This window comes from Podarcis melisellensis (genome assembly GCF_964234715.1).
Source record: "Podarcis melisellensis genome assembly, chromosome: 2".
Taxonomy (NCBI): Eukaryota; Metazoa; Chordata; class Lepidosauria; order Squamata; family Lacertidae; genus Podarcis; species Podarcis melisellensis.
This window is the reverse complement of record NC_138529.1, coordinates 62,122,198-62,147,046: the sequence shown is the minus strand read 5'-3', so window position 1 is coordinate 62,147,046 and position 24,849 is coordinate 62,122,198. Positions and strand designations below refer to the sequence as shown.

At 46.9% G+C, this 24,849-nt stretch overlaps 2 protein-coding genes across 4 annotated transcripts in view; both read left to right on the top strand.

Annotated features, from left to right (window-relative positions):
- FAT2 (FAT atypical cadherin 2) overlaps window positions 1-11,939 on the top strand; it is a 112,963-nt gene extending 101,024 nt beyond the window's left edge. Inside the window, exons 22-24 of one of the 2 annotated variants that reach the window (XM_081900955.1) lie at window positions 3,879-4,035; window positions 6,228-6,646; window positions 10,059-11,939. In XM_081900955.1, the coding sequence (XP_081757081.1) occupies window positions 3,879-4,035; window positions 6,228-6,646; window positions 10,059-10,582 (1,100 nt within the window). In that variant the 3' untranslated portion in view covers window positions 10,583-11,939. Of the gene's footprint in view, window positions 1-3,878; window positions 4,036-6,227; window positions 6,809-10,058 lie in introns of both variants that reach the window. The other variant, XM_081900954.1, reaches the window with a different exon arrangement.
- Window positions 11,940-14,663: 2,724 nt separating this feature from the next.
- On the top strand, window positions 14,664-24,476 carry LOC309364215 (melatonin receptor type 1A-like). 2 transcript variants are annotated; one of them, XM_081901098.1, is made up of 4 exons: window positions 14,665-15,225; window positions 16,158-16,219; window positions 16,477-18,221; window positions 22,973-24,475. In XM_081901098.1, exons 3-4 carry the CDS (start codon window positions 18,032-18,034, stop codon window positions 23,749-23,751), a joined length of 969 nt encoding a protein of 322 aa, XP_081757224.1. In that variant the 5' UTR covers window positions 14,665-15,225; window positions 16,158-16,219; window positions 16,477-18,031; the 3' UTR covers window positions 23,752-24,475. The 2 variants fall into 2 exon arrangements, with proteins under 2 accessions (XP_081757225.1, XP_081757224.1); XM_081901099.1 differs by lacking the exons at window positions 16,158-16,219; window positions 16,477-18,221 and having other exon boundaries at window positions 14,664-15,225; window positions 22,973-24,476.
- Window positions 24,477-24,849: the final 373 nt, after the last annotated feature.

The following is a 24,849-nucleotide window of genomic DNA, read 5'->3' as shown; positions in this document are numbered from 1 at the left end:
GCGGTGTTAATAACAGTAATGGGCAATGTACACTTTTTTTGGGGGGGTGGGGGATAGAGCAGCGTCCCCAACTTGACAGCTTCCAGGTGTTTTGGTCTTCAGCTCCCAACATTCCTGACCATTGACCATGCTGGCTGAGGCTGATAGGAGTTGTACTCTGAAACATCCATAGGGCACAAAGCTAGGGAAGGCTGGCCTAGAGAAATAACAGCAGGGATTAGTCACATTTAAGGAAAATGGCTTCTGTGAAAATATGAACGATAGTGGAGACATTGGTCTGTTTAGGATGTCATGTGTCCTCTTCATAAAGCATGGCTTAAGAAGCCAGAAATGAGCCTAAAACCTGCACACAGGGCTTTTTTTCAGGGGAAACTCACAGAAACTCAGCCCGGCACCTCTCAGATGGGTTCCAGTACCTCTCAGGAGGGCATCATTGCCATTCTAAGAGAATGAGGGAGGTGTTTGTTGTGAATTCTAGCACCTCTTTTTTTAGAAAAATAACACTGCCTGCCCACACTTCCTTTACATCTGCTTAATATCCTGATTGGTTAACCAACATTAAACCAGACTTCTCTGTTTGGAATGTACCAAGGAACTCTGGTTTAAACAAGCCAGGATCTTCATGTCGAAGCCAGCACACAAGGGGAAGAGGAAGGCAGAGGCAAGAGACTTGACCCAGGCTTCCTAAGCCATGGTTTATGGAACTGGCAATGTTACAGGTGAACTGGGCTTGTGTGACGCTGGCCGCTGTTGCTAGGTATTCCCACTAGCTGGAACATCTTGAGTTCATAAGGTCAATTGGGAAATTCCAAATGATTTGATCATTGAAGGACCAAACTGCTTCATTGCCTTCATTCAAGTGTGCCTGGGGGGAAAGGCAGCAGAAAGAAAGCTCTTCCTCCAGTTTTCTGTTGCCGTCCCTTCTTTCAATAACTTAAGCACTTGGGAGTCTGCTCTTTAGATCCATTTGTACTGTCAGACAGGAGTAGATGTTTACTTGGTTTGTCTGAACCTGCCCTAGTATCCTACCTACCCAGTGGCGTAGCGTGGGTTATCAGCACCCGGGGCAAGGCAAGTAATTTGCGCCCCCTAACCCATGGATTTGTGCCCCCTAACCTGTGGATTTCCCTAACCCCCAGATGTTGCGCCCGGTGCGGCCGGCCCCCCCCCTGCACCCCCCCACACTACGCCACTGTACCTACCTACCCAATATTTGTATCCTCCAAGGAACTCAAGGCATTTTCTCCACATAGCAACCCTAAGCTGAGGTTGGGTGGACTAGCCTCAAGTCACCCAATGAGCTTATTGCAAGGCTGCCAGACAAATGGCAGCTGCTGAATTCCTACACATCAGCCTCTCCCCCTTTACATTTAAAACAACAGTGCAAGGGACAAGAATGTGAAAAGTGTGGGATTTTCTCTTTGCCAGCATTTGCTGCAAAGGGGGAAGGGTGTGGATGAAGGTTTAGCCTGTGGCCAGCGAAGAAGATTTGGATAACAAGAATGTTTAGGCTGGCAGGATGGGAGGAGCAGGGGAACCTGTTTTGGCCTGTGAGTATTTTGGAAGGCAAGCGAGTGGCACTGGGAAAGGGGCTTAAATAATTGGGTTGGGAACTCCAAAGAGAGGCATATTCATTATGAAGGCATGCATGTACTCAGGCCCAAAGTCGGTGAGTAATAATTTCCAATTAGAATGCAGTGGTGGTTATAATGGAGGTGTATTGGGAGGCTAGACGTGGAAAGATAGCACATTAGAAGAGGAAAAGATGAGGGCTTTTTAGGGGTTTGGCACCATAATTAAAGCAGTTCTTCTTCCCCAGCAAAATCACATATAGCAAAATGTGTGTTGTTCTGGTGCCTACTGAGCAGGGGTGCTTAGGCTTTCAGCTGTCTCTAGTCTGGTGGCCACACATGAACACTGATCCTTGGACAAATGGCTTTAATGGTAACCCCAGAAGTTATCTGTACTATACATTTCAAGCAACCTCATACCACTTTAAGCAGTCATGGCTTCCACCAAAGAATCCCAGGAACTGAGGTTTGTTAAGGGTGCTGAGAGTTGTTAGGAAACCACTATTCCCCTCACAGAGCTCAGAGTGGTTTACCATTCAGCCCCTCTTCCCAGGGAACTCTAGGAATTGTAACTGTGAGGGCAACAGGGGTCTCTTAACAACTCGGATGGTGCTGTGGGTTAAACCACAGACCTTAGGAATTGCCAAACAGAAGGTCGGCGGTTCGAATCCCCACAATGAGGTGCACTCCCATTGCTCCGTCCCTGCTCCTGCCAACCTAGCAGTTTGAAGGCACATCAAAGTGCAAGTAGATAAATAGGTACTGCTCCAGCGGAAAGGTAAACGGCGTTTCCGTGCACTGCTCTGGTTTGCCAGAAGCGGTGTAGTCATGCTGGCCACGTGACCTGGAAGCTGTACGCCGGATCTCTTGGCCAATAAAGTGAGATGAGCGCCGCAACCCCCAGAGTCGTCCACGACTGGACCTAATGGTCAAGGGTCCCTTTCTAACTGAGGTTCTTCCCCTCCCCCCACAAAAGGCCTGCCCCCCCAACAAAAATCTCTGTCACTGGTGTCCACATCAGTGGAATGCATTCCGTCCTAATGCTCATGGGACGAAGCCACACATTTTATAAGCAAGGAGGGCACCCAGCAAAGGTGCTCGTTGGCTTGTAGAGATTTTTTCTTTCCCTATCCTGGGGTGGTGGTGGGACTGATGGGTGCTTGGAGGTGACTTGGAGAGCAGTGTGTGGTAATGGGAGACATGCACTGAGAAACACTTTGAACCACCTTCTGTAGGCATGTGCACCTTTTGTTATTTCTGCCTGAAGCCTGCTGTCAAGTTGCATGCCCTGACAGGTGAGCAGTTAGCAAAAGGCGGAGAGCACACGTCCTCCTTTCCTTCAGCTCAGAGCAAAAAGCTTACAGTTCTTGTCTTGTCAGATCAGCAGCTCAGGCGCACTTGCCAGACAACAATTTTCAGAGAGACAAGGGCGTATAAGTTCATGTCCTCACAGATTTACATGCGCTTCTGCAGCACGCGGTGACAGCATGCTTGGGGACATGCATGACGGTCTCCGTGTGATGGTGGGAAGACGCCCGTACGAAGTGTGTGCCTGCATAAACGCAGTAGCCATGGTTGGGGTGTTCTGGAATGCCAACAATAAGCTAGAACAGCCCCGGAATTGGTATCTGAGCATCGTCTGATCATTTTGTAAGTGCATTTCCCTTGAGCGCCTGTGCTGGGAGAAAACAGGAAGGTGCAAAATATAGTAAGCGAAATGGCAATGGAGAGTAATGTCTTTTGTGGCCGCAATTCCATATGCGCTATCCAATAGGTGCCCATGACGCCGGTGCAGTTGAGGTAGTGCAGCTGCAGTGCTAATTACTGTAGTAGTTTGAGCAGTGAACGGTTCCGATTTCCCCAGCAACTCCACATTTGTTTTGGTGCACTGTAAATGTTATTTCCCAGGAATGGGTGGCTGTAACAATGGTGCATTCCATTGTACGGCTGGCCGTACCATAAGGCAGAGTGAGGCAATTGCCTCAGGCAGTAGATTGGAGGGCAAGAGCCCTAATATTCCTCCTGAGCCCCTGGCCATTCTCCCCTTTTGCAGATCTGAGCAATACGTGCCACAGAGCTGTCCTACTCTACCACCCTCAGGTACACTGGGAAAAACTATCATCAAATTGCTGGGCAGCAGGGTGTGGGATTCCACTGTCATCCAGCTTCTTTATATTGAATTGGGTGGGAGGCCCCTATCTGGTCCTTTGCCTCCGGGCTGGTTCCCTGATTCCGCACATGAAAAAATGTCATTCTGGTTTCACTTGTTTTTCAAACCTTTTCCATTTTTTCCCCTCCTGTCACTAGGTTATTCTTGCATCTGCCCCATCCAGTTTTCTGGAGACCACTGCGAAGTTGCTGATAACCTTTGTGAAGGCAAGCCCTGTTTGCATGGGGGGACTTGTGCCCTATCCGAGAAAGGCGGCTATACCTGCCATTGCCCAGAGTGGTACTGGGGAGAAAGGTAGGTGTGGCCCTTAAGCATTAGCCCCTCCCTACTTGAGTGACACAAGAAGCAGAGAATCATAGCACTACCAACAGTTTTCATGCCACGTCTGAAATGCAACATCTGTCAGAGGAGTCGGTTTACACGTTTCAGATGCTAGATGGGTTCACACATGCTCATTCAGCATGGATGCCCTAATTCCATTATTTTAAAAAACACTGCAAAATAATAACTGCCTGTAGAGTTTCACTATCAAGCAGTGGCAGCCTCTTACTTAAATATGAAGTCAGGTGAGATCTCGTAGTTACAAAAAGTTGCTGACGGGTCTTTGAATTCACTCAGATGATTAGAGAAAAAGGAAAGGCTGGTTAATATTTATAATAACCTTGCTTTGAGGACAACCATGAAAAAGGAGAAGAACTCTCCTCATCTTGCCTGTGTGAGGAAAATGCACAAATTGTCACTAGATGGTGCTGCTGTACAAGCACATCAGGTTGTTCTGTAGGTCTTTACCTACATAACTGATGAGTAATGTATTTTCATTATTATTACCTGCCATCAATGTCACTATTATTAATTAATTAAACCGGAAATTATTTACACACATAGCAAATACAATTGTTTGGGCAAGGAGCAGGATGTTTGGGGTTATGGGAACCCAATTATGGATCTCCCTAGGATACACACCGGATTCTAGGAGCTGAGACACTTTTGCCTACCCCCCTTTTTTTTGAGGCAGCTGGGGCCCCTCAGTGTTCAAGGGGCATTCAACTCTACCCCCTGGCTCCTCGTGACATCATACGTGTGACATCAGGACGTCGTGTCAGGCCCCCTCAATCATCTTGAGAAGTTGGCGCCTCTGCTCAAGGCACAGCACCAACAATTGCCCAAGTCAGACTCTGTCTAAAGCCTCGGGGCTAGGAAGAGCATCTCACCAGCCTGACCAACACTCACCACCAGGCCCAGATGGCATTGTGTAGGCATCACTTCACTTGGCAGTAAAGCTTGACTCCCATCCAGCTAGCTGCTCCCCTTCCTCCTCCACCCACCTGCTTTTGGGGAGCTCTGAGAAAGGTCCAAGGGTATCCTCAGAGCCAGGTATTGTAGGTGAGGTGGCCAGAAAAATGCCTCTTCCGCTGCTGCTTTTTGCTACTGTGGCTTTTCTAAACTCAGTGGGGTTTTTTAAGCTTTAAAAGTTGTAAAAGTACTTTCCAGCACAGCAAAGCACATTAGTGCCAGAGGCCTTCTCAATGACTTTACCTAAAATCTCTTTGTCTGAAAAAGGATGCCTTTGTCTCCTTCTCAGAACCCAGAATGCAGAGAAGTGGTTGTAAAAAAAAAAGTAGGTGAGGGGGCTGTAGGGAGCAGGGGGAAGGGAAGGGTGGTCAAACTGCTGCAGCAAAAAGGGGACTGGAGGCAGGGAGGTTAAGGGGGGGAGACATTGGCTGGGTTGTGCCAATGATCCCCTGAGGTTTGGCACCGGCCCTGGGCCTCTCTGTCAAAAGGATACTTTTAGAGCTGTTGTTAGGATGACATAGGCCAACAAAAATCTGGCATTCATAAAGTTTATGGCCTCTCATCCTGTTCACCAGCATTCCCATGCCATTACCATGAGACTGTCTGGCCTTCTATGAACATTTGTTCTTCCTTTATCTTTGATACCATGTTATACGCAGGTTATACACCAAAGTGTTTTCAAAGTGTGGTCATGCTATAGAATGATTATCACTGAAGAGAAATGACTTCAAGTTTTGAACTATTATGAACTTTTATAGTATTAAAATGGAAATGGTTTTGTTAGCACACCAGCAATATTTACAGTAAAAAAAAACATTTAAAAAAGGAATTAAATGAACATTATGGACAGAACATTGTTTTTTACAAAAATAGCTTCTTTTTTAACCCTTTTTTTGCATATTGACAACTATACACTTTGAATCAGTTCTTCTGAATTAGATCCCGATGGCTGGATTTAGCTACACTTAATTGCAATTCTTCCACTGAAGTGAATATGAGTTAAGATACCTAATTGTTTCTTCAATGGTACTATGGACACAACCATTTTTAGCTAGACTGGAATGCAGTTTTTTTTTTGTTGTTTTTTTTTTTGTTCCTCTGGCACTGTAACTCCCCGATGATCTCACAGGTAGAGTCTCTGATACGTGTGATGTCACATTGTCTAATGATGCCTTCCGTCATCTCTTCCGCAGATGTGAAAAAGTTGCGGAGAAATGCCTGGAAAACCCATGTCTGAACTCTGCGCGCTGTGTGAATTCTGATGGTTCCATTCACTGCATCTGCACGGGCGACTTCCAGGGAGCATTCTGCACGCAGAAAATTGTGACTCCAACAATTAGTCCATCCAGCTGGATCTTGGGGTCTGGAGAAATTGCTGTGATTTCTGCTGGGCTGTTAGGTGTCCTCATCCTGGTGACAGCATTTATACTTATCCGCAAATTCTACTGCCACAAAGTCAAGGCTCACAAGCCTGTGGCCAAAGAAGACCCAGACCTGCTCTCCAAAAGCGAATTATCCAAAAGTGTCGGGGTTGGCACTCAAGGTCTTACCCCCATTGAACTAAACATCCTCAGCGACGGTCACCACCACCATCTCGATGCACTAGACCCAGGCAAGCCTGCTGTCACATCGGAGTTTGCGACCTTCAACACAAACCATGTTCAGAAACAGCGGGGCGCCATTGTGTGCAGTGTGGCCCCCAATCTCCCAATTGCCACGCCCTCATCTGAAAATGAGCCCGTCATCAAGAGCACCTGGGCTGGAGAAAAGATGGGTTTGTTTGACCTTCTTTCTATCTCCTCCCTCCTTTCCCTCTGCTGCGTTGGGGTGCTTCCAAATGACGTTCCTTCCCAGCAGTTAGTGCTCACAGTTGTTATTGTGTGAGATGTCTTTGTCTCCCAGTAGCCATTCTGTCACAGGGATCTCCATTTCTTGCCATTCAAAACACAATATTTTGTCTCTGGGGGAACATATTTTCACCTTTGCCCTCCCCAATATAGATCATTGGTTGTGCTAGGGTTGGTGTGAGTATTGTGTAACTTTGGCTGTGCCCATTACATCAGTGGTCAGAAGCTTCTCCTGCCATTTTGTGGTCTTTTTAAAAAAATTGATTTTAATTTTTGAGAAGCTTTCCACTCTGAACCCCTCAAGCACGGGAACTTAATGTTGCCCTTAAAAGAAACAGAAGTGAGCTAGCTAGCCAGGCTACCTTCACATTCTCCATCAATGCAACACTTGGGGGTTAAAAAATAATAATCTTTGACTGGTAGGTTTTCCTTATCTCTCACACCAGTGCACAGATTTCCTTCTGAGTAAAAGGATTTGGTGACCACTTGTATGACTATCACACCAAAGCAAGATTACCGCCACCCCCCCCCCACACACACACAACCATTAGATGGGGAAATGGTCTGATCTTTGCTTTTGTATTTTCTGAAAATAATGAGTGTGCAGTCAGCAAAACAGCAAGAAGCCACTAGCTCAGATAGGAGACAAAAGTAATGTAGGCAAAATATTTGCTCCTTCCAGCCCCATGGTTTTGCTCTTGATCCCTGAAATCTTCATGCAGCCTTGTATGCCCTGCCGTTGAAATGTGTGGATTCTGATGCTCTGTCAGAAAGGACATTTTCACACACCAAAAACTAGACTGAGTTGCCTACGATCTGTTTCAACGCAGCAGTGCTTTTGTCTGGGCCTGTGAAGTATGATTATACTTGCCTTTTTATAAAAAGAGAGCAGCTTGGCAATCAATTTTTTTTTGGGGGGGGGGGATACTATGGCATTTATCAGCTTGAAGTTCCTTCCCCTGCAAGCAGAAGCTGCGTGCAAATAAGATGAAATCATATTTAAGCAGCTGTGTTTAATAAGGGAATTGCTAATTCAGGGGCAATAATATATCCAAGTTTATTACTGTGCAGAAGGAGTTAATTACATAGACAGAGTAGTAGGCAAGCTGAGCTCTGATGTAGTTCATGATGGAAATATTTCATGATTTTTCAGCCAAGTTTCAGTGTCAGAGGCTATCATGTCCATCAAACTGACTTGCTTTCACTTCTCACATAGCAGTCAAACAGGCCAGCTACGAATCTCAAATGCCAGTAACAACATATTTCAGTAACAAAGTAATGTGATGGATGGATGTGCCATATTAAAGAGAACGTGAATGAGATAACCAATCAGAATGGGAGAAAATATCATGGTCCACCACTATTGCATTTTGGATAAGGGAGGATGGGGTGACCACAGGCTTAGAAATGAAGAATGGTCACGTTCAGAACAGAAATTCTGCATGTTTGATCCCAGAATTTTTTAATATGTGGGAGGTAATTAATGTTCTGATCACTAGAGGCTAGGTAAAAAAGAGGTGGGAAGTCTTCCCACCTGTTTTCCATGGTGAAATAATGGAACTGCCCAATACACTCTACATGGGGCTACTACTAGAAACAGCATCTCCGTGGTAAGTTTGGCCCAGTAACAAGAGGCCAATGGGGTGCCTGCTAGATGTTGTTGGACTCAAACTCCCATCAGCCCCAGCCCCAACATGATGTCACTGACAAGAATTAGCCAAGGGGAGTGGGTGGCATTATTAGCAAGAGCCCACTGTCAGATGTTAGAATACATCTGTATAACCTGCTTGCAACACTCTTCCATCCACAACTAAATGTGATTCAAACAGCAAAAATATTTGCCAAGAGGTGCCTCAAACTTCATACTGCATACTGTTACAGAATTGTTCAGTATTCAGTGCTATAACAACATGACGGGTACAAAGGAATAGCATTCGGTTGTAGCTTGCGTTAAGTCCTCGAAGCACACTCATTTAAATTAATGGTCATAACTAATTTAAGATCATTCATTTCAGTTGGTCTACTCTTCAGTTGGTCGCAGGTGGCACTGTGGTCTAAACCACAGAGCCTAGGGCTTGCCGATCAGAAGGTCGGTGGTTTGAATCCCCGTGATGGGGTGAGCTCCCATTGCTCGGTCCCTGCTCCTGCTAACCTAGCAGTTCAAAAGCATGTCAAAGTGCAAGCAGATAAATAGGTACCGCTCCAGCAGGAAGGTAAACAGCGTTTCCGTGTGCTGCTCTGGTTCGCCAGACGTGGCTTAGTCATGCTGGCCACATGACCCGGAAGCTGTCTGCAGACAAATGCCGGCTCCCTTGGCCTATAGAGTGAGATGAGCACGCAACTCCAGAGTCGTCTGCGACTGGACCTAACAGTCAGGGGTACCTTTACCTTACTCTTAGAACTAACATTGGCTACATCCCCTTGATGTCTAGTGAGATGTTTAACATGTGGGTTATCCATGCTTGAGAGGGCTGAGTAGAATGCTGCTGCTGCTGCTGCTGCTGCTGCTGTTCCTAAAGATTTCTTACCCACTATTTGCTATAAGTTGATACAGCAATTTAAAAATACAGTATTGAAATTGGTTACAACAACTTACAATCAAAAGAATGGGGTGGGTCTAAAAACATATATCTCAAGTGTCAAAGGTATAGAGGTGCATAGGACTAAAACTGCACAGTGAAGACTCCAGATGCAACTGGGAGCTAATTCCACAGTTTAGTGTCTGAAAATGCCCTCTCCCAGTGTGTTGCCCACAAAATTCTGAGGATGGTCAAACTAAGAAAAGGACCCCTACTGCTAATATTAACACCCAAGAGGGCCTGCAGGGAAAGAAATGGTCTTTCATATATTTGGAGCCTGAGTCATTTAGGGCTTTGAAGATTTAATTTGAGCACCTTGACAATACCACACATACAAATGGCTATATAAACCAACAGGTGAAGGAGGGGAGAAGTTTACTGTGTGAGGATCCAAATTTTTCCTCATCCTTCAAGGATTGTGTTCCCCAATCGCTTCTCGGCCTTTTGGCTAAGATCAAGTTTGAAAGATTGTGTTCCCTTGGAAATAGCTCATTCTAACTTCTTATGATGAACTGATTCTAGGCAGAAAGTGCAGAGATGGCTAGAAAAGCCTACACATTCCTTGGGAGGTATTAACATGCTTCTGATTTTCTTCTAGTGTACCCAGGAGAAACAACCTACTGGCCTCCAAGATACCAGCCAGCCGATCACCAAGAGTACCATCAGTATGAAGTGATTCAAGGCCCTCTTCCACCTTCTCCGTGCCGTAGGCCGCCTCCTCCTTCCGTAGACTCAGATACAACAGGCCTTTATGGTGGCTTTCCTTTCCCGCTTGACCAAAGCAACAAACGGGCCCCAATACCACCCCGCTATAGCAACCAGAATCTGGAAGACTTCTTACCTCCTGTTCCTGTAGAGCTACCTGCTTCCCAGTGCCAGAATGAATATACTGCCATTAGCTACTACCCTTCTCAGCATGTAGAGAACGAGGGGCCACCTTACCACCCAGACGGTGGGTACAAGAGAGTAAGCATGCGACTCAGTGTGGCCCAGCCATCCTACGCAGACTGCGAGGTGAGGCCTACGTCCACTATCAGAACTCAGCCAGTTCCGCCTCCCAGTTACGAGGGCTCTGACATGGTGGAGAGTGACTATGGGAGCTGCGAGGAGGTGATGTTTTAGTGGGACTCGTGTTTGAAACGAGGAGGACTTCCAATTTCATCTGCACAATGAAGGAGAGGCAACTTTCTTTGGAGTATCCATTTCCCGGAACATGCGACTTCCTGTGGTATTCTAAGCAGCCTCATCCATGCACATAATTACACTGAAAATTAGTATTGGTGCCACAACCCTGGTCAGCAACCACTTCTGCTTTGGACTGGATTTCAAATACAGCTTGTTTGTTTCTTGAGCTGGATTGTATCTGGAGAGCCAAAGAGAACACTGGCAATAGGGAGTCCTTCAGAAGTGGACAGAGAACTTCAACGCCATCTTCCAACCCCTTGCATGGACACCTTCTACATAGAACATGTTAGAATGCATGGGCACTTGTGGTTGTCAGTCGCCAAAGCAGCAGTAATCAGGGCTGAACTGATTGCTTATTGTAAAATATAAGGGAAACATTGGAGTGGCAGTGAGAAATCTCTTAGTACTGCCTTTGGATCTGGCATCAAAGGTTTACATTAGGTGGAAAGCTCCCCGGGGAGAAAAGGAGGCGGGTGAGAATGGGCTGCCCTGCAGCTCTATGTCTCCTTGCTCCTTTCATAGAGAGGGGGACTCTACTGTCACATCCATTCATTCATTGGCCTGTCACCCTCGAGCCCTGCAGAAGAAAAGGGCCTGGGGAAGAAAAGGAAAGAAAGAGAACATTTATATTTTTATAGGAGAAAGAGTGGCTGCCCAGAAAGCATCGTCTCCTTATCTTAGGCCACAAATTGTCACTGGCGCTAGAGGTCAAGTGAAAGTAATGAGTGCAGATGGTGCGCTAGGAAAGGTCATAAAGGCAATATGCCATATTTGTACCACAAGCCTTGTCTGTTACCTGTAAGTGGCGTCCTCCACAAGGGCGCCATATTAACCAGATCAAGGAAGTCAAGGGTGGTGGTCGATGATCAGTCTATCTGCCTACAATTCCCATAATTTATGAGAGCCTGTGTTACTGTGTTGCTGCCCTGTAAACAGAGTGTGCTGGCTCCATCTGCATCAGCTTTAGTACATGCCATGAACCATGGGCATGTAACTGTATATTTCCTCTCTCTCTCTCTCTCTCTCCCTCTCTCTCTTTATATATATATATATATATATAAATAGATATACATATGGACATACTTGTGCAAGGTGATGTGTGTGAGAATGCGTGCGACTCTGCTGACGGACAAACATGGGGAAAGAGAGCCCAAATTGGGTGTGGAGTGGATTATTTAATACAAGGCTGGCCTGTACCTTTAATGCACTGTGCATCTTTAGTTAAATGAAATATTTCTCTGTGAGAGTTTATTACGGACATTTGTTTATCAAAAGCAATAAAGTGTCCACTTTTTTTAATGTGTTATTTGCAGATCAATTTGGGTTACTGGATAACTGGGTTACTGGATAACGGTCCAGCAGCAAGCAATCAGCACAGATCACACTAAAGACAGGGCTATGGAATTTTTACCCAAACCAAACAAACCACAGGAGCATTCAGCTCTACTGAGTCAGTTCAGTGGTAAGACACTGACCTTGACCCCACTGTAATCGTAGGAAAATAAGATCCCTGCTAGGTCAAGCCAAAGGCCCATCTAGTCCAGCATCCTGTTCTCACACTAGCCATCTAGATTCCTATGGGAAGCCCACAAGCACTCTCCCCACATGTGATCTCCAGCAGATGGTATTCAGAGACATCTTGCCTCTACCAGTGCTGGTAGAACACAGCCATCATGGCTCATAGCCATTGATTGGCTTATCCTCCAGGAATTTCTCACATCCAAATTTCAGGCCGTTTGTCAGACATAACAACTAATGGCCCCTAAATCTCACTGCACATCCCCATTCACAACAGTTTATTTATGCATGCATAAATAGGGCTCAGATGTACATTGAGATGTAGCTGTGCCTCCATGTTGGTTAAATGCATTGAAACTGGTTATGCACATGCATCATTGTCCAATTATTCTATTATGATATTTGAAAGCTTGAAAAGGCACCTGATGATTGGTACAATGCAGTGGCAAATGTTTCTCTATCAGTAAACAATCAGCAGACCTTACTATAGGAAAAACTCTCCCACCTTCTCTTGTCTTAAGAAAATGGAAGTCAGCATCTCTTATCAGGCATTATTTATATTTTTCCCAACATGGAAATAACCTCTCTGCAAGCTTGCTGACTACAAAGTCTTAACCACATGTTTTTCAGGTAGAAAATCCAAGTAATTGCAATGTAGCAACCGCTAGTTGTTCTTATGGCATCCCTACCAACTATCTAGGGACGCAGGTGGCGCTGTGGGTTAAACCACAGAGCCTAGGCCTTCCTTGCCGATCAGAAGGTTGACAGTTTGAAAGTGCAAGTAGATAAATAGGTACCGCTCCAGCGGGAAGGTAAACGGCGTTTCTGTGCACTGCTCTGGTTCGCCAGAAGTGGCTTAGTCATGCTGGCCACATGACCCGGAAGCTGGCTCCCTTGGCCAATAAAGCGAGATGAGCACCGCAACCCCAGAGTCGGTCACGATGGTCAGGGGTCCCTTTACCTTACCAACTATCTGCTGCGGTGATTATTTATTATTCATTCTTTTGTATTAGGAAAAGACAATCACAGTGAAGTGAGGAACTTTCCTCCTCCTATGAGCTTATGTGTGGAAAAACTGGTCCAACTGGGGTTGTTGTTGCCTGATGCCAGAAAAAGAAATCGCCAAGTAATGTGGCAATTGTGTTCTTTCAAGGCATTTAAGTTGCTGCCATTAGAGGAAAAGGAGAGCATGTGGGAAGTGGCTTCTGTTGGTGTTTCCCTATGAGAATTCTGAACAAAAAAATAAACAGTGGTAAATATTTATTAATAGCTTTTACATGTGTCCCAAAGCAATATACAAACATACCACAAAACAGCTAAAAAACAGCAGAAGAACCCAACGATTATAGATTTTATATCTTTTATTTTGTATTGTTTTAAAACCCGAAACAGAGACCTTTTCATCCAGATGGAAAAGTTCACTGAAACAAAAATAAATTTCTTATGTTTCCAGAAAATGTGGATAGGGGGCGCCTGTCATGTCTCCAAAGGGATTCTGTGCCCCCCAAAATTGTGAGGCTCTCTGGGACAAGAATTCTAAACCAATAATCGGACTGTGCTAGCTTGTGCTTTCTAATCTCTGCAGGGTTTCCTCTTTGCCCCCCACCCCATCCCCTAAATTCCTCAAGTTAACCAAGGGAAGAAAGAAGGGTTAGAAGTGACATTGAACCAGTTGCCAACACTTGAGTGAGTCAGACACACTGTGAGATGTGCAGCTGCAAGTGAAAAGGGACATTTTAAGAAGGGACCGGCTTTGTCTAAGAAAATGTCATTGATGGAAGTAGCACCTCATTGCCCACTTTCTTCACACCCTGGTGCGCTGCAAATGTCTTTTCAGAGAGCCTTCGAGTTCAGTGGAGAAGCCTGCCTTGAAAAGAGCAGCCAGTGGTTTGTTATTTCTCCCCAGCCTTTTGGCCGATACAAACGGGGGAAATAAATTGCTATTTTAGAACAGCTTCTCTCTCTCTCCCTCCCTCCCTCCCCAGCCACTCACTCTGACCTACTGCTTTGAATGTAAGAAACTGGGTTGCTTTGTGAGAGACGGGTGCCTTTTATCTGCTCCTAACTAGAAGCCTCTGCAGGCGTTCCAAGATTATAAAAGCAGGACCCAGGTGGCGAACTTCTGGAAAAGAGGTCAAACCAAACTGTCTTCCTCCCTTTCTAGGGAAGCCTCCTTCGGTCTTGGATTCCCATCCATGGCCACTGAGCAAATCCCTGCTCCCTAAAATTAGGGAATCATAGTGTTGTAAAGTTGGGAGGGACCATGAGGATCATCTAGTCCAACCCCCTTCAATGCAGCCCACCGTGGGGCTTGAACCCACAAACCCTGAAACTAAAAACCTCATGCTCTACCAACTGTAAGGTAAAGGTAAAGGGACCCCTGATCATTAGGTCCACGCAGACTCTGGGGTTGAGGCGCTCATCTCACTTTATTGGCTGAGGGAGCTGGCGTACAGCTTCCAGGTCATGTGGCCAGCATGACTAAGCCGCTTCTGGCAAACCAGAGCAGCGCATGGAAACGCTGTTTACCTTCCCGCCAGAGTGGTACCTATTTATCTACTTGCACTTTGACATGCTTTCAAACTGCTAGGTTGGCAGGAGCAGGGACCGAGCAACGGGAGTTCACCCCGTCGCGGGGATTCGAAGCACCGACCTTCTGATTGGCAAGTCCTAGGCTCTGTGGTTTAACCCACAGCGCCACCCACGTCCCTTTCTACCAACTGAGCTGTCCCCTTAAACTGCAACCCAATCAGCTTCACCATAGAGAAAAAGAAGCCTAGTGTCCATGTGCCTTTCTCATAATCCTTTGCTGCAAGTGACTGCTGCTACTTCACAACCCACTTCAGTGAATGCCGGTACTTACAGACTCCAGTGCCTACTCTGAGATCAGTCCTGCTGAGTAAATAAGCAGGTCTAAGATTACAGCCCCAGCTTGTTCATTTTAAACATTCATTGCCTCAAGAAGCCCATGGTGACAAACAGCATGGATTAGCAGCCCTAATCAGAGTGGGACTGTGGGTGGACAATGGGTGTAAAGTGGTTTGTGTTAACCAAGGCAAGAGGTGAGAAAATGTATTAGTAGTAGCATTCTCCTAGTATTTTTATTTTATTACGGCCTCTCCAATGGGGTAGGTAGTGGGGGGGGGGTCAAATACACTAGCTCCAGATCCGGTGGTTAGGATTGCCCACTTAGCAACATCTAAAACAATTTGACTGCAGCAATAAATGCAACAAAATAGCTGGGAAACACTAAAAGGGCAGAGAGAAATGTGGCAACCATTAATCATGGGAATCAAACCACTTTAAAAAGGGAGAAACCATTTTGTGACCCCCCCAAAAAAATCCTAAAAGGGAAGGTTTTAACTAACTTGGGGGTTTATTATGATTATTATGCTTTCTTGGTTCTAAAAGCAACACGACACAAAGCAATCAACGGGGGGGGGGGGGGATAAAATATTCATTCCAAACTTAATACTTCTTGTATGTGATGTTTTGTGATCATGACCTCCGGTCATCCCATTGTGATTCCCAAGTTACATTCTTTAACTACACACTAAGTTTTACCTCCTCTAAGTTGTTTCGGTTACATTAATCTTGTAAACTACTCTTAATTCATGCATAAAGTCAATCCAGGCCTGTGAACAGATTTACTTTTTTACAATGTTCCCTCAGATAGACTCTGTATACGTCAAATTTTTGGTCAGTGACATCTTGGAATTTTGCTGATAATCTAGCTAGTTCTACATATTCTTGCATTTTGTTCTTCCAGCCTAATTTTGATGGGATAGCATCTCCTTTCCTTAACTAACTTAGGTTAGGCCAACAGAATGGGGGAGTTCCAGAGCTGGGGTGAAGCCACTGAAGACCCTCTTCCTGGTGCCAGTTAGGAGGCATCTGCAAGATGTTGGGAAACCTAGGAGAGCTTCTGATGATGATCTCAAAGGGCGGGCAAGGTTTATTTGTTTTCAAACATTTTCATTCCACTTTTTCATAGGCGCTTCAAAGAGGTTCAGAAATTAGAAGAGGAAAGCAACAGATTATCCATTCAAAGAGCCAGTGTGGTGTACTGGTTAAGAGCGGTAGTCTCGTAATCTGGGGAACCGGGTTCGCATCTCCGCTCCTCCACATGCAGCTGCTGGGTGACCTTGGGCCAGTCACACGTCTGTGAAGTCTCTCAGCCCCACTCACCTCACAGAGTGTTTGTTGTGGAGGAGGAAGGGAAAGGAGAATGTTAGCCGCTTTGAGTCTCCTTAAAGGGAGTGAAAAGGCGGGATATCAAATTTAAACTCTTCTTCTTCTTCTTCAATGAAAAGACTTGTGGGCTTCATGACATCCTCCCATTGGCATTCAAATGTTTTTGATGGAATTCGTAAATAGGAAGGAAAAGGTGGTAATTCATTGCAAAGAAAATACCCCACTAAATTGAGAATGTGTGCAGCCCTCGAACAACCAAAAGCTATAGGAATACATGGGCTTGCTTTGAAGAGCCCCAGCCAGACATTCTCTCTGCCTCGCGGGCTGGAAGGAGTTAATAGCCCGAACTAGCGTCCGCAGGCAGCAACAAGTGCAGGGACAGCGACTATATAACCACAGGAAGCGGGCTGCAGTCCATTATTGCCTCCGACGCGTCCAGAGCCGAGAGGAGGGTAGGAAAGAGACCTCCGAATCGTAGCCAAACCCGGGGCTGTTCTGGAGGGAGAAATAATTGATGGGGTGGTTCTCAAAGTAAGAGGGCAAAGAGTTGGCAACTTCGCCTCGCCGACGCCTTTCCCGCATCTCCAGAGAACTTTGCTCCTCCGGCGTGCGTCCCCTCCAGCCTGCCAGTGCGGCCGGCAGCGCGCAAGAAAGGGAGAGGGGCGGGTCGCGGGTATGAATGGGGGCAGATCCATTCGAGGCGAGTTGGTCGGCGGTCGCAAGGCGCGTGCATGAAAAGAGCAGCTTCGGGGGAGAGACACAACCGCGAGAACCTCGGAAGCTGCCTTCTGCAGTCAGAGCATCTGTCCCATGCAGCTGAATGTTTGTCTGCGCCGAGAAGTGGCTCGACGCCTCTCCGTGGATAGTCACGGCCCTACCTGGGCATGCTGGGGATTGAACCCCACACCTTCTGCATCAGGCAGGGGCAGGGCAGATGGTCGGTCTTTCCCGTGCGTGAGCGCGCCCTGAACTGAACTGGAAGTGTGGCCATAGCAGTTGCGGCGTGGCGAGGCTCCCTCGACGAGCCCACACTCCTCCTCCTCTCCAAGTGTCCCGCGGTCACTCTCAGCTGCTCTCCCCGCTGCTCAGCCTCGCTTGCACGACTCTAAGGAGCCGGGAGATCTCGTTGGGCGCAGCAGCTTCTGGGCGATCCGTCCGCGGCTCATAAGAAAAAGCGAGAAGGGATCCGGTGGAACGGAGCGCTCAGACTAAACCAGCCGGGAAGATTTCCCTTATTCCTCCGCCCTTGCCTTGAGTCTTTGCCAAACCCCGGAGTTGTGGGTCGGCCGGCAAGAGTCTTTCCAAAGAAGCCACCCGGCTGCCTGCGAGTCATCAGGATTTACCACGAGGCGAGAAGGAGGAGGAGTCCAGGCCATGCGCCTCTCCCCGCCGCGAGCAACTTCTCTGCAAAACTTCTGCAAGGCGGCGCGCAACGCTCTCCTCCGGCCGTAGCGTTAGCTGCGCCGGTTTCCAAAGAAGCCATGCAACGTTGCTGGGCGCTGCCTTCGCGCCCAGCTTTGGCAGGAGCCTGGGAAGCGTTGCCCTCGATCCCCGTGCGATGAGCTTCGTCCGCTCAAGCTGGGGGTCGCCCTCGATTGCCCTGCACGATCACCTCCCCCCGCCCGGAAATCGGAGGTGGTGGGCGCCCCCCACCTCAACCCCCGATAAGCGAGGATGGAAGAGGAAGGGTGGCTGCCGCGGAAGAATCAGTCTGCCCGGCTGGAAAGGGGAGAGGCGAGTCCCTATCCCGTTTGGGTGGCGGCCCTCCTCGCTGTCGTCCTCATTGTCACCATCGCCGTGGACATTCTGGGCAACCTGCTGGTGATTCTGTCGGTGTACAAGAACAAGAAGCTGAGGAAAGCAGGTAATGGCATTGCTGGCCAGAGGACACCTGTCCCCAGAGACAGCATCCCGCACCGCTCTCGTCCAGCCTCAGATGCTACCATAACTGACCGGGGTTTGCCTGGGATGGGGTTGCCTGCGCATTCTTTAACCTGCCTGTAAAGGTAGCAGGATGCAGAAGAATCTGCCCTCCTTGTTCCAAGTTCCCGTTCTCCACCGCCTCTTCTGAGGAACTGCTGAGAGTCTTCACTCCAGCAGAAGCAGAATATCATGCTGTGTCTGCCCAGCAGGATCTCCTAGATAAATTTTCTTGTAGCACCAAATTAGATTCTGGAGAGGCATTTCTCCCCCGCAATTTATGATGAAATGCAGAAGAAGCCCAGTGCTGACATTTGTTTATTTTATTTAGGCATGCAGATATTTGCTGTCTGAGGAGGACCCTCCTTCTCGGTCAGAAGAAGTGCAGGATGCCACCTTGGGTTCATTCAAGGGCACCTGGTTCCTGAACAAACTCCCTTTCTAGGGTGCAGGTGGCATGTTTATTGAGCACTGTTTGCAGGGACATTAGATGACATGGGCGTAACCCTAGATCCACTAAAATTATTGAAAAGCAATGAAATAACTCAATTAACTGAGGTTGTGTTCGTCCCTCCCCTGGAGAAACCTGCCTTCATTAATGTCCTCTTTGGGGCGGGTATAAAAAGGTAAAGGTACCCCTGCCCGTACGGGCCAGTCTTGCCAGACTCTAGGGTTGTGCGCTCATCTCACTCTAGAGGCCGGGAGCCAGCGCTGTCCGCAGACACTTCCGGTTCACGTGGCCAGTGTGACAAGCTGCATCTGGCAAGCCAGGGCAGCACACGGAGCGCCGTTTACCTTCCCGCTGGTAAGCGGTCCCTATTTATCTACTTGCACTTTCGAACTGCTAGGTTGGCAGGCGCTGGGATCGAGCGACGGGAGCCCACCCCGCCGCGGGATTCGAACCGCCGACCTTTCGATCGGCAAGTCCTAGGCGCTGAAGCTTTTACCCACAGCACCACCCGCGTCCCCATTTGGGGCAGGTATATTTCCCCAAAAAAGCTCAACAACTTGGGGGGGGGGCATCTCCTAAAAAAAGCTGAACAACTTTGGCTGCCTCCCCCCTAACTAAAATCCTGGCTATGCCCATGCATCCAAACAAGTGTGTTAGCCACACTTTCCAGCACATTTCCCCTGCAACTTTCCTTATTGCAAAACACACACAGTCCCAATCCAATCTTTTAGGAGAGTGTGTCAACAGTGCAGGAGCATAAAATCAACTTTAATTGTGCAGCCTGAATTAGCTGGTGAATGATTGAATCTCACCCAAAAATAGCTAGATGGTTTGGAAGTGTCCTGGTTATTAAATACCGTAATTCTAAATAGCAATTCTGTCTTTTGAAGACTAGCGAGATTTGCTTTGGAAAGATATTTTTAACACCCTCATACCGTTTTAAACAATCAGACTTTGGGCTGATCCAGAAAGGTGGCATTCTTATGATCTGAGATGCCTTTGAGGACACCTCATTTTCTGAAAGATGTCCTGCTTTCTAGAAAACACAACTTGTAAATCAAAGGTTGGGACCCTGTGGCTGTCCAGTTGGCCATCCTGGCCAGGGCTATCTTTAGCACATGCGATGCCAGGGTGCAAATATCCGCTCAGCCCCCCTCCCAAATTACCACAGATAGTGAGGGGGGAGCTGCGCACTGCCAGCCATGGGGGGTGCACAACTCTCCCCCATGCCTCTGCAGGAGAGCGATCCCCGCAGAGGCTTGGGAGGGAAGCTGCGCACCCGCCAGCCATATAGTTGGTGGGGCGCAGCTTCTATCCTAACCCTCTGTGAGGATCGCTCTCCTCCTGTGGAGGCTTGGGAAGGAAGCTGCACGCCAGTCAGCCATATGGTTGACGGGGCGGGCGTGCAGGGAAAGAGGAGGCCGCCGGCAAAGCCGTGCAGTTCCCCCACTTGCTGGGGTGCCCCTGAGAGGCCGGCGCCCTGGCACAATGCACCACTAAGCCCTATGGGAAAGACGGCTCTGATCCTGGCTCGGGGTATCCAACAATATCTGGCCATTGGCTTCCCTGTCCCTGATTCAAAATTATCTGAAGTTACCTCCAAAACACAGAGACTCGGAATCAGCTTGATGAAGTGCAGGGTGTTTTAGTACAACTTTGCATAATTTAATTTTACTCAATAATGTATATACCGCTTAACTGCACGCATCTCTAAGCAGTATACAAGGGATACAATACAGAGAAGATTAAAACTATAAAACCAGACTTCAATTAACATGTTTGCTGGAATTTTTAAAAGACCATAGTAGGTGCTAGACGTTCAACAGGAAGGTGTCCTGTCTGACCTCAGTGGGAAGGGAGGTTGACAGAATTCCCATAATACTGAATTTGTGGTTGTGGGGCATGGTGGACTCAGTGGTGCATGAAGCAAGCACTGAAGGAATTTAAGGAGATAAGCTACGAGCAGTACCAGAGTAAGCCTCTCGGGCACCTGGGGCAGTATGCGTTGCACAGCATGGCACCCATAGGGACAGAGCCCGCCACGCGGTGCTCGTAGGGATGGGCAGAGGTGGAGCTAGCGGCGGCAGCGCGGAGCGTCCCGGGGGGGTGCCGCCTGCGCTGATGTCACACCCCCGCTCAGAGATGACACCTGGGATGGGCCACACCCACCTTGCTCCATAGGTTACTTGATAATTTCTGGGCAGCTTCACCTATGTAGCTGTTGTCTGATATATAAACATCACTAATCCTTGTTAATGCGAGATAACAGACCAGCCTGGTGTCCCTCCCCCCTCCTCAGATGCTGTGGACTACAACTCCCATCATTCCTGATCACTGACTATTCTGAATGGGGCTGTTGCAAATCCAAAACATCTAGAGGTCATCAGTTTGGAGAAGGTTGAACTAGATAAAATGGGACGGCCGCTGGTCTCACCACCTGGCTCGGAATGGCTGTCTTTTTGTGCTTACATGAAAACCCCGTTGAGCAATAATATCTCGAGCACACTTCTGCACAAGTAGTTTGAATTCATTGCATGTTATCTTCAAGTAGAAAACACAGCTGAAGCTTTTGATCCTGAGGATATGGCTGGCTCTGCCGTGTCCACTTGCATTCTCTGCTTAGTTTTGCTTGTGCCTGACCCAGGGTGTCTGGAACAAACAGCCTTTCAGTCTATTGAAATTTTGCTGTGAGCAGCTTCAGCAAACAGCAGCTGCACTTCTGTTTGGGGATAAACATGTAGGGCTCTCTTGCTGGTTTTGTCCATCTGTAGACACTGCAAACAGCTTGCGTGCTTGCAGTGATTCTAATATAAAGTAGCAAAAATAATGACACACTTCTTATAAATGCTTTGTAGACAAGGGGTGGTGGGAAAAACACAGAATTATAAGCTCTGGGGTTACTGCTGAGATCCATATCTGGAATAATAAATACACCTTCTCTGTCCTTGGGTCAATTAAACAGCAGGGGCTTTCTAGCCATAAACAATAGTGAAACAGAACTAGGCGCTCACAATTATTAGCATGGGTGATCACACTTCTGTTTCACTTTCCACTTATACCAGAGGCCCATGATCTCCGTATTCAAAGTAAGTTGTGAAATGGCAGGAACTCAAGTATACATCATCTAAAAATTTTGATTAAGGGCTATTTCATTTAACCTGTAATTAAAATAAAACAGGCAAACCTGTTTAGGGAAGTTTTTAATGTGTGATGTTTTATTGTGTTTTTAATATTCTGTTGGGAGCCGCCCAGAGTGGCTGGGGAAACCCAGCCAGATGGGCGGGATATAAATTAAAAAATTATTATAAATAAAATTCGAGAACATCAAGTGCACAAATGTCTTCCTCTTGTTTTTGTGCTGAGTGACAAGGACACAGGTGAAAGCAGGCCATTTTTTACTGAGTGGGTGGGCTGTTCACCCTCTGAGAGTCTGTAGAGCATGAGACTCTTAATCTCAGGGCTGTGGATTCGAGTCTAACATTGGGCAAAAGATTCCTGCATCGCAACAGCTTGGACTAGATGATCCTTGTGGTCCCTTCCAACTCTACAATCCTAATAATAATAATAATAATAATAATAAATAACAATAACAATAACAATAACAATAACAAAACAATAATAATAATAATAATAATAATAATAATAATAATAATAATAATAATAATAATAATAATATCTTTATTGTCATTGCCCCCTCTCGGGGACCACGAAATTACTTGGCTGCTCCATCCACCCAGGTAGGGCACTCCACACAAAATCAAAACAACTATAGAAACACTAATAGAAACACTAGGAGCCAGCTTTCTGTTCCTGCATGACTCCTGCTGTCATGAAATTTAGTCCCTTTTTCTGTAGCGGAATGAAAACTCAAGCTACAGTCGTGCCTTGGATCTCAAACACCTTGGCTCCTGAACAAATCGGCTCCCGAACATTCAAAACCCGGAAGTGAGTGTTCCAGTTTTCAAACATTCTTTTGGAAGCCAAATGTCCAAGATGCCTTCCGATTGACTGCAGCCAATCAGAAGCCGTGCTTTGGTTTCCAAACATTTTGGAAGTCGAACAGACTTACAGAACGGATTCCGTTCGACTTCCACGGTACGACTGTATTTCAAATATAGACAAGAAGCTTCAGGGTACAAGTATGCAGGCACCGGTAGTTTTGATTTTAAAAAGGACGTTGCTAATTGTTTATTAACAATGGTTACTTTTCAAGTGCCTTTAACTGTTCAACTTTTGAATTCTAGGGAATGCCTTTGTGGTCAGCCTGGCTTTTGCAGACTTGCTGGTGGCTCTGTACCCCTACCCGCTGGCCCTGATCGCCATTTTCCACGACGAGTGGGTCATGGGCTACCTCCACTGCCAGGTCAGCGGGTTCCTGATGGGGATGAGTGTCATTGGCTCCATCTTCAACATCACCGGCATCGCCCTGAACCGCTACTGCTACATTTGCCACAGCCTGAAGTACGACAAGGTCTTCTCCCTCGGCAACACACTGGGCTATGTGGGGGTCGTTTGGGCCCTCACCTTGCTGGCCATCATGCCAAACCTCTTTGTGGACTCCCTCAAGTACGACCCGCGGGTGTACTCTTGCACTTTTGCCCAGTCCGTCAGCTCCCTTTACACCATTGCGGTGGTGGTGGTCCATTTCTTCCTGCCCATCGCCATCGTCAGCTTCTGCTACCTGAGAATCTGGGCCTTGGTGCTCCAGGTGCGGCGGCGAGTCAAGCCTGATGTCCGGCCCAAAATGAAGCCACACGACTTCCGGAACTTCCTCACCATGTTTATGGTCTTTGTGCTTTTCGCCATCTGTTGGGCGCCGCTGAACTTCATTGGTTTTGTTGTGGCTCTGAAGCCAGCACTGGAGCCTTCCATCCCTAAATGGCTCTTCACGGGCAGTTACTTCATGGCATACTTTAACAGCTGCTTAAACGCCGTGATTTATGGAGCCCTGAATCACAATTTCCGAAAGGAGTACAAGAAAATCATACTAACCCTTTGCCAGCTGGTTTGCAGAACTGACTGAAAGAAATCCACCGAAGCTCAAATGGGTTGGAGAGGTTGGGTCTCGGATAGCAAAGTAATCTGCAAAAGAGTTGTTTGTTACTTGCCTGCAACAGGATACTCGATGGTGGCTTACTGTGGCTTGTTCAATGAGGTTTGAGAGTAGCACTTGAGAGCTGTGTTGGCACAGCAAACATCAACTTCCTTAGATCCTTCCCCCACCCACAACCTGCCCTGTTTTTCTTATCAGTAAAATCACTGTGGTGGCTGATAAGAGCTGAGCCAAATAATTCTTAGCAAATAATGCTTGTAATAATTTTGACCTGCTCTCCATACGGAACATCTTGCTGGTTTCTCTACTTGATTCTTAAAATCCCACAGCATTTGAGATGGTTTTTGAGAAGCTATCCAATATCTCCAAAATGAGCTTTGTTGAACGAAGTTCAAGGACCTTGACTAGGAAAGAATTTATGACTGGTGCTTTCTTTCTTGGTAGATTTCTTTCTTCGGTAGATCCTGAGAATGCAATCTGCAAAGAGCTGTAGGTTTTGGTACATGGATCATCAGCTGTGCTGAGAACACAAAAATGGCTTGGGGTTGAGAGAGAGAAACGGACTGCTGAAATTGAAACAATCCTGGTATGAACAATTTTTTTATCACAGTTCAAAAATCTATGCTCAGGCAAGCATCGAGGACCCCAAAAAGTGTGCTCAGATTTTTCTCTTGTAGTTTCTTTGATGAAAGGTGAGATGATTTGGAAAATATCTGCGTGTCCTTCAGCTCTCTATATTGGACAAACAGGCCAAACCTTACGCCAAAGAATAAACGGACATAAATCTGACATCAGGAACAAAGACCTTGGATTCTTATCTCATTATACATGACAAAGCCATTTTTCACCTTCTCACCCCTTGCTTTTTCCTGTAAGACCTATTGCAGTCGTTAAGAGTCGTCAACAGGCTAATCACAGCTATCTGCCAATCACCCATTCCCACCACCCTTCTGAGTAATACCCCTCCCCACCTTCTCACTATATAGAAGGGTCTGGTGACTTCTGTTTCAGTGTATCTGAAGAAGTGTGCATGCACACGAAAGCTCATACCAAGAATAACTTAGTTGG